At 44.5% G+C, this 14,274-nt stretch overlaps 1 protein-coding gene across 3 annotated transcripts in view; it reads right to left on the reverse strand.

The window, feature by feature from the left end:
- Positions 1 to 14,274, reverse strand: part of LOC119649607 (connectin) — a 639,962-nt gene that overhangs the window by 145,278 nt on the left and 480,410 nt on the right. For all 3 annotated transcript variants that reach the window (XM_038051827.1, XM_038051826.1, XM_038051825.1), the window contains one exon: positions 750 to 1,671. In XM_038051827.1, coding sequence (XP_037907755.1) covers positions 750 to 1,625 — 876 coding nt within the window. In that variant the 5' untranslated portion in view covers positions 1,626 to 1,671. The remainder of the gene's footprint in view (positions 1 to 749; positions 1,672 to 14,274) is intronic.

The raw sequence follows: 14,274 nt of genomic DNA on the forward strand, positions 1-14,274 counted from the left end.
GACGTGAATAGCAATACATGTAGCCCTGAATTTTATGTATATCAAGCAAATAAAAAGCCGGATCTAGAATAATACCCTAAAATTTGTAGGTAGGAGACTCAAACACCCAATGTGGCAACTCAGCTGTGATAAACACTGGCATTAAACGAGATAAATAGGAGATATCAGTATGGTGCTCACGTATAGATAATGTCCTTAATGGACATGAAATAAATCGGTATAGCGTCAGTTTAACCACATCTACATAATAACAAAAATATAGCTATTAAAAGATAATTTTATGTCTCTTATCCTTTCTACTAGAAAAAATTCAAATATTATACATTACTCCTAAATATTTCCCTCTCTCCACAAGGAAATCATAAAGCGTAAGTTACATATGCCGTGGTTATTTCATAAATCAAATAGGGAGCATTACTTCCAAGGTGGACCAGCAACATATCTTCCAGTATTTTTGAGGGAGGCTCTGTGGCGTGTAAAAGTCCATGATTCGTTGTTACCAGCAGACAACGAATCATGGACTTTTACACGCCTTTACTGTGCAATCGTGAAGTTATAAAAAGTAAAAGGACTTCAAAGTTTTTGACAATTTTGATGTCAATAATGGAAAAAATTACCCAGAAACCCTCAATGGAGAACTTATTATCCTTTACAATAATTTTCAACACCTACTTTCGCTCCTGAAGCCCCTCAGATACATCCGAACATTTTACAGAAATATTTAAACACAAAATCTCGTTCATACTCACCTCAATACGATTATCATCCAATTCCAGCTCTTGTAAACTCCAAAGTTCGGCAAACACGGTATCTCCAATGAAATTGAGATTATTGTGGGTGAGCTTCAAAGTTTTCAGATTGCCCAGACCCTTGAAAACGTCTCGGGTCAGGACAGATATTTGATTTTGATCTAACTTCAAATCGCTGAGTTTTCCCAATGCACTGAACACATCCTCGTGCAAGTTTGAAATATTATTCGAGCTAAGGAACAGCTTCTCGAGGGCGGGCAGGTTGCGGAATGCATTCCTGTCGATTTCTGTGATTTGATTTCGTACCAAATTCAATTCCGTGAGAGATACGTGATTGGCGAAAGCATCTTGGTCGATTGCTTCGATATGATTATTAATCAACTGGATAAGCTCGAGATTAGGTAAATTTGCGAAGGCGTAACTTTTCACGACCAGTATCTGCGAGTACTCTATGCTGAGTGTCGTCAAATTTGTCAGCAGCTGGAAATATTTAGTCGGCAAATAGTCCAAATATCCTGTTTGATGAACTGTGAACTTCAAATGCCTTAAGCTGTTCTGATGATGGAATGCCTGCCAGGCGGAATCGTTTTGATGAAAGTCCTTATGCAAGATGACACAATCAGCTTTCGTCACAGGCACGGCAGGAGCTTCGTCCGGAGAACAGTAGCACAGAAGCTTTGTATCCCGATCCTTGGAGCATAAATTCACCGTAGGGAATGTGCTGGGCATTGCAGCTGCTGCCGCTGAGGAATACATCCGCCCTCCGCCCGTTTTTTCACCTCGTCGTCGATCCCGGTCGCGATAGCGAGATTCTGACGAACAAACTATACAACACACTAGAAAGAGGATAGTGAGAGTCCTATTGTCCCACGTCATCGTTTTTTCACTATTTTTACTCCCGTCGTTTGTCTGTTTTGTTTGCCTGCAAAGTGAAGAAAATAGAAAAAATGAGAATTTATTACGCTAAGCTGAATAAAGGTTGAATGGAAGAAAGTTTAACGTTGTCCTTTCAGTTCGTAAATATTTTTTTCCATGGGAAAATCCTCATTTGAGGGTTCTCTTTGGCATCAGGCGTAATGAAAAAACGTAGGATTAAGTGCAGCAGAGTAAACCTTCATTGTTAATTATATTGAAATAATGAGGAGATAAACAGATAAAGGGGTAGGTGGTGGATTGTCTTTAGAAAACTAAACTAAATTTAAACCACATTTTCTTTGGTCATAAAGGAAGCACTAGAAAGCCTGTTAGTAAAGCATTTATGTGGGTACGCCTATAATGTCTTCACAAATGGTATATACAAAAGATGAAGCAAGATCAATATATAATATTTCTGATTTAGACCGGTTTCAGGTTTCAAACAGATTTGACGCATGTGACTCTACATAAATAGGTAGAGCTGTAAAACCCGGACTCGAGTGCCGTGATCGATCTACGACGGATCGCATCCTTAATCGATGTTTCCCAAGCTTCAGATGTCCAATCCGCGAGATGACGATCGACGGTCCGACGGGGGCTGTCGAACCCCCCACGAAAGCAGATCATGCTGAGGGTAACGCAGATAAATCTGCAGCACTCGAAGTGTGCCTCGGCTAATCTGCTCGTCTTCCTCTTAGAGGAAGACATCGACATCGCATTAATACAGGAGCCCTGGGTCGGAAGCGACCGAACCATCAAAGGGCTCCAAAACAAATATTTTAATCTATTCCACAGCACAGGAGACGCTGATCAGGCTAAACCTAGAGCATGTATTCTTGCGAGGAAGAGTCTGCACGCTTTTCTGTGCCCGGACCTGAGTTCCAGTGACCTAGTTGTGGTCAAGCTGGAGCAGGTGGGGGCAGAGAACGTGTATATTTCCTCGGCGTACATGGCTCACGACCGATCAGCTCCGCCACAAGAACTACCACATCTGATGAACACCATAACACCAAAGAAAGCCAACCTGCTGATAGGCTGCGACGCAAATGCAAGGCATACGCTTTGGGGCAGCTCTGAAATCAACGAAAGGGGTGAGTTATTCTTTGATTTTATTATTACTTCAAATTTATCGGTGTGTAACAGGGGCAGTACACCAACCTTTCATTTCCCCTGCTCGGAGAACTGTGACGGTTGGGAAGAGGTCCTTGATATCACCCTAATAACCGACAACGGGATTCTTAGGGTGGAGGACTGGAGAGTGTCTGACCAGAGATCCTTCTCTGACCACAGTTGGATACTCTTCAGTCTAGATCTCGCCGCAGAGGTCCCCAAGCCCTTTAGAGACCCCAGGAGGATCGACTGGAGAAAGTTTGGTCAGGTAATTAAGAACAAACTCTCCGGTGCGCAAATTGGTAGGATTGGCACGACAGACGAACTGGAGTCAAAGGTCGGGGCTCTGGAGAAGGCTTTTGATACCGCCTTCAAAGTCTCGTGCCCTGCTAAGTACAGCAAAAAGACCCTGCCACCGTGGTGGAACGAAGATCTCTCTAGTCTCAGGAAGTTGACCAGAGAAATCTTCAACATCTGCTACAGGCAAAAATACTGGCAGCCATACAAGGACTGCCTAAAGAAGTACAAGTCGGCCATCAGGACCGCCAAGAGGCGGTCTTGGCTAGACTATTGTCAGAACATTGAAAGCACTAGTGAATCCGCGAGACTCAATAAGATTCTGTCCAAGGAACATAAGAGTCCATCCTTCCTTAAAAAGTCGGAAGGCTCCTGGACGGAATCTTCTAGTGAAACCTTGGAGCTGCTGGTGCAAACGCACTTTCCCTCCAGCGAGGAGGACTGTGAGTCAGAACCTCGCTTGGAGGGTTTGCGGCAACCCCAGCTGTGCGAGACTATCAAATCGGTAATTACCGGGGATAGGATCGGCTATAAACAGCTTCTCCACATACAAATCTCCGGGCCCAGATGGCATAATGCCAGTCATGCTACAGAAGCAGCAGGAAAGGGTTGTGCCGTGGCTTGTTGAGATTTACCGGAGCTGCATCACTTTAGGATACGTACCGCAGTCCTGGAGGCGCGCACGGGTGGTTTTCATACCGAAAGCGGGCAGGCGCGGTCATGAGTCCGCGAAGGACTTTCGACCAATCAGCCTGACCTCTTTCGTGCTGAAGACCCTAGAACGCGTCCTGGACATTCACTTAAGGACGATTATGGAGAGAACGCCTTTCTCCAAGTCCCAGCATGCCTACCTCAAAGGAAAATCCACAGAAACCGCCCTCCACGAGGTAATTGGCACGGTTGAGCGGTCGCTGCAGTACAAGCAGTATACCCTTGCTGCCTTCTTGGATATAGAAGGAGCCTTCAACAACGTCAGTACCAACGCCATCAAGGAAGCCTTGACCGGTATTGGATTGGAGGGGTATCTCACGCATTGGATTATATCCATGCTGAGTACCAGGATAATCCAATCCGATCTGGGAGGCAACCACTTGACCAGAGCTGTGAACAGAGGCACGCCCCAGGGTGGTGCTATCTCACCGGTGCTCTGGTTAATAGTAATGGACAAAATTTTACGTACATTAGACAGCAGCGGGGTGAGGGTGGTGGCGTATGCCGACGACTTGGTGATACTAGTATCTGGGATGTTTCTGTCCATTATGAGCGACATTATGGAAGGAGCGTTGCGAAAGGTGTGCCTGTGGGCCGCAAGATGCGGACTCAGCATAAACCCAACCAAAACGCAACTGATGCTATTCACCACCAAGACAAGGATACCTGAATTCCATCTACCACGGCTGAATGAACAAAGATTGGTTCTTTCCTCTAATGTGAAGTATTTGGGTGTAATCCTGGATCCTTAGCTAAATTGGAGGTTGAACATAGAACTGAGGGTTAAGAAGGCCTGTATAGCCTTCTATGCCTGTAAGAGAACCTTTGCCAGGAAATGGGGTCTCCAGCCGAGGATGGTTCTCTGGATGTACACCGCTGTAGTGCGTCCGATCCTGACGTACGGATCTATTGTATGGTGGCAGGCTTTGAAGAAGAAATACAATAGAACGAAGCTTAATAGGATTCAAAGAACCGCGTGTGCAGGTGCTACGGGGGCTCTGCAGTCTTGCCCGGCAGATGCTCTCAATGTACTCCTGCATCTCCTCCCCCTTGACCTCCACATCAAATATGTTGCAGCGTGCAGTGCCGTAAGACTGCGTGAGTCCGGATGCTGGGCAGCGAAGTCCTATGGCCACAGCAACATTCTAGATGAAATACCTCGAGAAATCTGGGCATCCCCCACGGACTATGTCACACGCAAGCTGAACTTCACGAGAAACTTTGCTGTGGACCTTCCAACCAGGGCAAAGTGGAAGACCGGCGGCGTGTTGCAAGACTATGACACGGTATTCTTTACGGACGGATCAAAGATGGCCTATGGAGTCGGCGCGGGGGTTTTCTCGAATACACACGGTGTATCCAAGTCGTATGGTCTCCCTGGTTTCACCAGTGTATTCCAGGCGGAAGTACTGGCGATATTGGAAGTCTGTCGATGGCTGGAGCGTGATTCGAGTCCCAAGCGTAACATAGCCATTCTGACCGACAGCCAAGCGGCCATCAAGGCCTTGTACTCAACGACGACATCTTCCCGGTTGGTGGGGCAGTGCAGAGACACGCTCAACCATCTGGGCGGCACGCTCAAGATCACTCTCCTCTGGGTTCCCGGGCATAGGAACATAGAGGGGAATGAGCGGGCTGACGGATTGGCCAGGCAAGGCTCTGCTCTTGGCAGTCCCTCGGGGAACACAGTCGGTGTTCCGCTGGCGGCTGTCGGGGGCCGAGTCTACTCGCACTACCTAGCAGCCGCGGGCCTGAGATGGCGAAGGCTTACAAGCTGTGCCAAATCAAGGAGAATTTGGCCCGCTTATAACATAGCCCGATCACGAGAGCTCCTGTGCCAGACGCGTGCAAATGCATTCAAGATTACGGCGGTCTGCACGGGGCACTGGCCCATAGGGGACCATGCCGCTAGGCTCGGCTTACTCTACAACTCGCATTGCCGAAGCTGCGGAGAAGGAAGGGAAACCCTCATGCACTTTCTCTGCGATTGCCCGGCTCTAGCTCGAGTCAGGCTGCGGACACTGGGTAAACCATTCTTTGGGGACCTCGGTGAGATTTCTAGTTACAGGGTCGGAGAGCTGCTTTCCTTCGTGAATGCTACGGGCTGGCTCTGAGGATCCGAGCCAGCTGGACTCCGCTTCCCTGTTCCTATAACAACAGTCACGGTCTTGGGAGTTTGTGGCATCAAAACGGCGCACCAAAGCGCTAATTGGGCTCCTCGGAGCGGCCACTGATACCTACCTACCTACCTACCAATCCGCGGCCTTTGCGTGCGGTTGAGCCGTTTTTTTTTTCTGTTTTTCTGTTTTATTGCCAGCTTGTGTGTTTTCTCCCATAAGGTACACGCTATATCCAGACGTTTGTTCGTTTTTCAGGTTTCGGAACGGACTCACGCATTGGCTAAAGTACACTGTAGTTTGCTAAATGACCCGTAAGGCGCTGAAAGGTTCAAAGAACCCACCGCCCCCTTTTTTCTGAACTTGGCTAGCAATGAAATAAGCAGGCATATGTCGACAAAACATTTAAATCAATTTTGCCAACTTTTTACGTTTTTGGGATAGTTCTCCCCTCTCAGTCGCCTCCGACCACTCAGGGTGGTCTTCTTACCCTCGCTCAACCCATTAAGGGGGTCATCCCGTGTGCCGGGTTGGAGAAATCGATTTTTTTTTGCATGAGTTGTATCTACATATAGTGGAGAATATGTGGACAAAGGGATTTTCAGATATTCCGAGTCGTTCAGAAATTTCAGTGTTAAACAGGTAAGGAGTTTGCAGCCGCGGCTAGAGTACTCGATGAGAAAGAGCATCGAATCTTTTTTAACTGTTAGTTTTTTACCTGAGCCTTATAAATTGAACACAAGTATAAATATAAAAAGATGGAAAACCAATCAATTGTCTAAACTTATTTGTTGTTTGTAATAAAAAGGATAATCCAGTCTAGAGTGAGCACTGAAAGGCTTTCAAGCTATACTCAGTTATATTTTGTTGTAAGTATTGTGCTGTTTGTGTGTTCAGTGATTTTCTTAAATGGATCGTACGAAGGGAGATCGCTTTAACGTTCAACGTCATACTCGCACTAAAAAACGAATATTTCATGGGAATCGATACTTATTAGAGAAGAAAAAGGACTTCGCATCAACATCAGCAAAGAAACTTTTAGCAAGCATGAACATGGATGTTCCAATTGCGACAAATTTTGTATATTGGATTTTGCTGAAGTTTTCTCCGGTATTTCTGCAAATTTCTGCAAATAATAAAATATACGTAGTAGTAAAAAAGGAATGCGTAGGACATGTCGAGAAAAGAATGGGAACGCAGCTTAGAAATGAAAAGAAGAATCACAAAGGCATTGGTGGAAAAGGTTATTAACGGCCTCACTACATTTTTTGGGCTAGCTATTCGTCGACCCGCAAATTCGATAGAAGGAATGAAGCAAGAAATTTGGGCAACTTTCTACCATAAATGTTCTACAGACGAAAATCCTCAGCATCAAAATTGTCCAGCAGACGAGGACAGTTGGTGCAAATGGCGCAAAGCGGAAACTAAAGGAGAGCTGGATAGTTTCCACCACGAGAATGACTGAGGAAGTTCAAACAGTCATCGAACTAATCTACGAAGATTTGTCCCGAGATTATCTCTTAAGCAGATGTTTAGGAGCAGAGACCCAGAATAACAATAAGTCGTTAAATGCATTGATCTGGACTTTCGTTCCTAAACACCTTCATTTTGGGGCCAAGATCGTAGAAATAGCCTCTTTTCTGGCTGTAATTATTTTCAATGAAGGATTCAATGGCATTCTCAGAATCCTAGTGACAATGGAATGTCAAGTTGGTCACATATGTCAGGTTTATGCCGACCGCCGTAATGAAGCGCGAATTTGGAGGTCCGAACGACGATCGACTGACCTCGCTAAAAGAGCCAGAATTGAAACCAGAGGGCAACAATCCGCCTTACAAGACTTTTTTGAAGAAAAGGAGGGTGCTCTCTATGGGCCAGGGGTAGCAGATTAATGGTGAATTAAAATTTTGCTGTTGATAATCACATTTAAATTTTCAAATGCGTTCTTCTCGAAACTGCATATATTGACATGTATTCCGAAAACTAGCTACGATATCAATCTGAAAAATTTATCACATATACTACAGATATCAATAAACATATTGTGAAAAAATCACGTTTCTATGTTTATCCAGTCCTCCAAAATAATATTTCAAAGAAAGGTAAAAAAAACGGCCTTCACACGGGATGACCCCTTAAGTCATTACAAATGGCGCCCAACATGGAGGAATACATTTCCTAAGTTCATCGCCTGAAATTTGTTTTGTTTCGAAAATGAACCAAGGGAAAATAGCTTGTTCCAGCCCGCAATTGTGTTTCAGTGTGTTGACAGAAATACAACAGTTTCTCAACTGTGTTCCCAGCCAGGTTCCGCGATTTCATCCTTAAAATTCCAGGTTACATGCCTTTTCCCCGGAAGCGAATCTTCCTATGCCCTATCTCCCCATTTCACTTTGTAGAATACAGTTTCGCATCCTTTCGTTGCTACTATTACCTTAAGAGATTGTCGCTTCTTGTGTTCACCTTTGACATTTAGGGTATTCTAGGTAATTGTTCACCAGAAGTCTCCAGATCTACGGATTACATGCTGTAAGATATTCTCATCCGAACTTCTGAGGAGTGTCTTTTTCTACTTTGGTGTAAAACAGGAATAGGGGTGCATAATTCATTAAGTCGTTACAAACCTTAAAAAAATTATTTCCAATTTTAATATTATACATAATTTTCTTCGTGGTTTATTATAATAAATTGTGCCAGCAAAGCAAAGATACTAAAATCCTCGTTTTGTAATATTCAGTTGCCCTGAACGGAAAGAAGTTAGAGTCTGGTTGCGTAGTAATAGTTCGGATAGAATAATCCCACCAGTACTGCACCGAACAACAACAAAGCCGTAATAAATACGATGTTGAAACATTACTCTTGATGTCAATAATGGAGTTTGATTCCTCTTGGAAACGAAGCGACGTTTAGCATCTCTGTTAAGAACCCATCACTCGTGACCACCTACAAAAGAAATCTCTCTAATGTCTGCTTATTTACGGAAGAAATGCAATCCTTTAGGCGGACTTTTTGATTCCTAAGGTATAATTCATGTAGATCCCAGATATCAGTTTTTACAACTTAACCCAAGGATCGAATTCTCCTTTCTTTCTTGTTTGACCTTCTAAAACGCGGCTGGTATTTCATACGGCTTCATCATCATCATCACCAACAGCGCAACAACCGGTATCCGGTCTAGGCCTGCCTTAATAAGGAACTCCACACATCCCGGTTTTGCGCGGAGGTCCACCAATTCGATATCCATAAAAGCTGTCTGGCGTCTTGACCTACGCCATCGCTCCGTCTCAGGCAGAGTCTGCCTCGTTTTCTTTTTCAACCATAGATATTGCCCTTATATACTTTCCGGGTGGGATCATCCTCATCCATACGGATTAACTGACCCGCCCACCGTAGCCTATTGAGCCGGATTTTATCCACAACCTGACGGTCATGGTATCGCTCATACAAATATTGTACGAGGACATACCATTGATCTGGTAATGATATCATTTTCATTAACTGAATCTACTTCAATATCACGTCAGAAACCGTAACAAGTACACCGGGCCCAAGTACTATATTTCGGATAGTTATCTATCGAACTATGTATCATGTACAACCCCGCAGAGACTAGCTTATGGAGACCAAAACAGATACAGCCAATGGGGCACTAAAAACTACTGGAATGCCTATAAAGATCCACAAACTTGTTACACTCCGTCCCACTCCAACCGCAGCAAATTCTTCTGAAATAAATACCCGAGAATGCATCGTATTTTTTTTTTAAATAGGAGGACGCTATTAACGATGAAATAATCTTGGTGGCGAATTGGAGCCTTTACGCAGAGTTTCCACACATTGTATTTATCAGCACAAGCCTGGCCCGACCACAAGCAAATTTTTAACATTGTTATTAGTATCCACGACGTAGCCCAAGACGGCAAACTGTTCGGTATTTTCCGCCGACTGCAAGCACTGGAGAAAAAGAAGAGCAGCACCTGGAAAAGCTAGCGGAAAACTGACAGCCTGCCCGGCGTCGAAGTGTTCTCCGTCAGGTGTTTTACATGGGGATGCCAAACCCTTACTTGTTGACAAATGTTGGTAAATGTCTTCTAACAGATATAGATGCCTTGGTTTTACCTGTCTCTGGCTACACCGGTAATGAAGCATCCAGCGAAATCACAATTACGCTGGATTTGAACTAATACGCATTATACTATTTTGCAATAAAAACTTGATGGATGATGCGAAGTTTTTCACGCTATGCTATGGGCTTTCAAGATGATTGACAAAAAAATAGATTGCTTAGAAGTCCGTATTTCATTGCAAACTACAGATTAGGGTTTCATTTGCAGGCTTAGTTTCTGGCATGCCACCACATCGTTACCAGGGAATCACCGTATACCGGCAAAGCAAACCCGTTGGGGTGTGATTGACAACATAACACCATAAGGGAATCAGAGGGCTTGCTAGCGTGGGCATTCCAGAATCTTCATATAGTCCTCATCTCTGCAACATGCTTCCATGACTTAAGAAGGACAGCAGCTGCATATGTGTGGAGACTGCAGGCAGTAGAACAAGTCTGTAGAACTAAACAAGCCTATGGTGCGAGAAAAATATCCAGTGCCCCACATTCAACACTTTTTGCACCATCGATATTAATCTAACCTATTACAAAACCGGATGGATGTTAATAATCAGACAAAAACGGCGACTGATCGTACTCGACTTGGTCATTCGTATGACCTATATTCAACTTTCCAAACCCAGAGCATATCAAAGAATTCTGACGTCTCGTTCGGATAGTAAATTACTGCGGGTGTTTATCAATGGTGCCGGATGACCAAAAACTGAAAAAGAAGAGCATGCGACCGGTATCCTTGAGGGACTTTTCGCTTTGCTTCGAAAGAGATAAACCACCATGGCCACCAATGTATCCATCGAGCAGATTGTATAGCCAAGCCTCTAGTTTACTTAGAGCGTTAGTGAGTCGTCATAGCCACACCCTGTTCGAGATGAATCTATTATTAACAAAACGCAAAGGATCTAGACTGGTGAATCGAAAAGCACTTCTCCCAATCCCGGTATTATGTGAACCGTGTCCATTGGTTAGTTTACAGTGGGGGGTAACTGACTGTATTCTAACGAAGCGTCACTGATACTAGTAAGTAAGTTAGACTTTACCATACTACGGGGGGCTATGGCATAGTGGACTCGTGGGAACCGAAAATTGCAAGCATAAAAACCAAAAATACTTATAACAAACAAGCGGGACCACGTACTGCAAACAAACTGGCGAACCTGGCACCCAAAAAGGGAGAAATAGGGGCGTCAAGCAGCGGAGCTACTGCACAAAAAGAGGAGAGAAGCAAAAGTACATCTGAGATTAGTATATCAGACGTCGGGAAGGAGACAGGCGTCAATGGCGCGGGTGCTAAATGGTGCCTGCGTTAACAGAACGAAGGCCCGAAACCAAAAGAATCCCTTAAGAAGGCTCAGAAAACGGAGCAGGAGGGATTTGCCCATATGAGAGGAATTCTCCCAAAAAGAACCCAAAGCTCACCCAAGAGCGGGAATCCCGGGTAGGGAGGAGTCAGAAAGCCCACCATTAGCTATCCCAATGCAGTCAGGGGCATTCGACCGACTATACTTCCAAAAACGTTCCCCGAGCAAATGCTCACTCGTGAGGAAGAAACTATCGTCGTCAGGCAAATATGCAAGGGATGAAGCGCGAAGCTTGAATTCACCGGGATACGCTTTCAACCAGGTCACATGCTGGACTGCGCGATGGAGAGCACTGCGGAATGGGTCAGGACTACAGCTCCTAAATTTCCAGTAGCAGAAGATCTTATTGGCCTCCTACCTATTCAGAATGAGTATCTCCCTATGCAATTATGGAGAGTCTTCAGAAGCAAGGTGGAAAGCAATGATAGACTCTTCCCGATCGGTGTGGATGATCGATCCTTGGAGGCATGTACACTGAAATAGGAAAAAACCGAGGAAAGGAACATCGAAGGAGAGATCCGTTGGAAAACCTAACCAGGTCCACGAAGAAATCTCGAAGGCTATAGAATCGGAAAGGACAGGATCAAGCAAGGAAGTGGGCCTGCTGACCTGCTAGGGTTTAGTACGGATAGCGACGTACAGAAAAGCGTCATCTCGGAGGAGTAGGCTGAAACTCCGACAGTGGAAAAGAGCTCGAAACAGTAACAGAGCTAATGGCCCAGATAAACCTTCACCATTCAAAAGCTGCATCTACAGTAATTGGAAGGACAAATTCCAAGGATAACATTGGAATAGCGATGGCTCAATAACCCTGGGTGCACCGCGAGCAGATTCACGGTCTGCAAGGAGGAAGCACGCAGGTAACTTGGGGCTCATCCTGCGGAATTTGCATCAATCTTGAACGCAATTTAAAATATATATGTCTTTCGGAGTTCCTGACTGGAAACCCTCAGGCTGTCCAAGTACCACTGTAAGCCGGGAGGAGAACTCTAAAAGCATTCGTGGCATCACTCTACTTCTTTACTATACTCTACTTCCAGGAAACATCCGGATCCCTCCGGAGCTAGTCGCTACAGTCATGAAGTACTCTGAGGAAAGCGCGCCAACATTTCTCCCTGGCTCCGATGGTAACGCCATCAATCGAAGAATACCTTCTTGAATTTACGCTTAGTAATAAACTAGAGATGTATAATATAAGGACCGATCCACCATTCGTGACTAGCACTATACATAACTCTAGCAAATACTCTGATTCAGGAATTGGAGGATGTCGGATGAGCCCTCTATGTCGGATCACAGAATAGTCAGATTCGACATTGAGAGCAACTACGAAATAAAAAGAATAGTAAGGATCACTGGAGAACGGATTGGAACTCCTATGCAATGCACCTAAGTAGCTACATGGCTCACCTACAAAGACGTGGTGACATCAGGAGACAATTTGAACTAAAAGACCTCAATAAAGAGGTCATTGACGCATATGAGACCTGCTGTCCGACTAAGAGAGTTAAGTCATCAAGGGAGGTACCCCGGTGGCATAGGAACCTAGCCAGAAGAAAGAAAAATAGGTCAAAAACTCTCCAACCGGGCAAAACAAACCGGAAACTGGTCGAGAATCCTGTGAAGGGATCGAATAAACAACGCCAAAAATAGGGCAATATCTTCTGTCTATTTGAAGAAGGAACATCCGAGAATGAGAAGAACAGTGCACATTTGCTTCTCAGAACTTATTTTCCGGGGTCCTGTCCCACACTGGAGGACGACAGCATTCCACTTGACACCCAAACAACGTAGAAAACGAGGTTAAGGTGGGCAGCGGAAACCTTTAAACCACTGAAATCACCCGGAGTATCCCCCAGCACTACTCAAGAGAGGCATAGGCATTATCTTAAAGTCTCCTCAGGTGTCATAGCCCTGGGCTATATATCAAGGGCATGGAGCCAGGAAAAAGTGGTCTTTATTTGAAAAGCAGGTAAAAGGGTCCTTTTTACCCTAAATCTACCAGACCAATTTACCTAACATCGTTCGTACTCAAAACGGTAGAGAGGGTCATAGACAACTGTATTAGAACTAACATTCTAATACGCAACCCCCTACATCCTTGTCGACACGCTTACCAAGCAGGACGGTCAACCGAAACTCTCCTGTATTAGCTGACGGGTCTATTACGGGATAACATAGAAACAAGAGAAATAGCTGCGAATGGGTTTTTGGATATCAAGGGACCATTCGATAACACATCGCACACGGAGAAATGAAATGCACTGATCTGCAAGGGAATGGGAAAGACCCTGTTTTATGGATGGACAGAATCTTAGAGAATAGGCATATAAAAGTGCCAACATGCACAAATTTTATTGCCATGAATGCTAGTCAAAGTTGCCTACATGGCGGGGTACTATCACCGTTTATGTAGAGTATGATAGTTGATAAGCACCTGGACGAACTAGCAAATACTGAAATATAAGTCCAGAGTTACGATGACGACATTGTTTTAATCTGTAGGGGCAAATATGAAGATACCCTATGTGATAAAATCTAAACTAGATTAAGGGTTACTAGTGCCTGGTGCAGGAAGACGGGGCTGCGTATCAATCCAGCTAAAACCACCAAAGTACCATTCACTAGGAAACGTAAGCTTGATCACCTGAAAACCCTAAAGTTACATTTCATTGAGGTAAAACGAAAAACAGTGGTAAAATATTAGGTTGTTGCAAATGAAATGGCCGTTTTGGTACTAAAATTTGAAACGTCTGTAAAGCATACAAAAATCTATTTATTTAATCAAAATAGGTGCCAGTCGATTCAAAATACTTCTCCCAGTGAGATTCAAGAGCATGTAAGCAGTTTCGTAGAATTCCTACTGTCGGGTGTTCATAAATTCGCCGAAG

The sequence above is a fragment of the Hermetia illucens genome, chromosome 2, assembly GCF_905115235.1.
Source record: "Hermetia illucens chromosome 2, iHerIll2.2.curated.20191125, whole genome shotgun sequence".
NCBI lineage: Eukaryota > Metazoa > Arthropoda > Insecta > Diptera > Stratiomyidae > Hermetia > Hermetia illucens.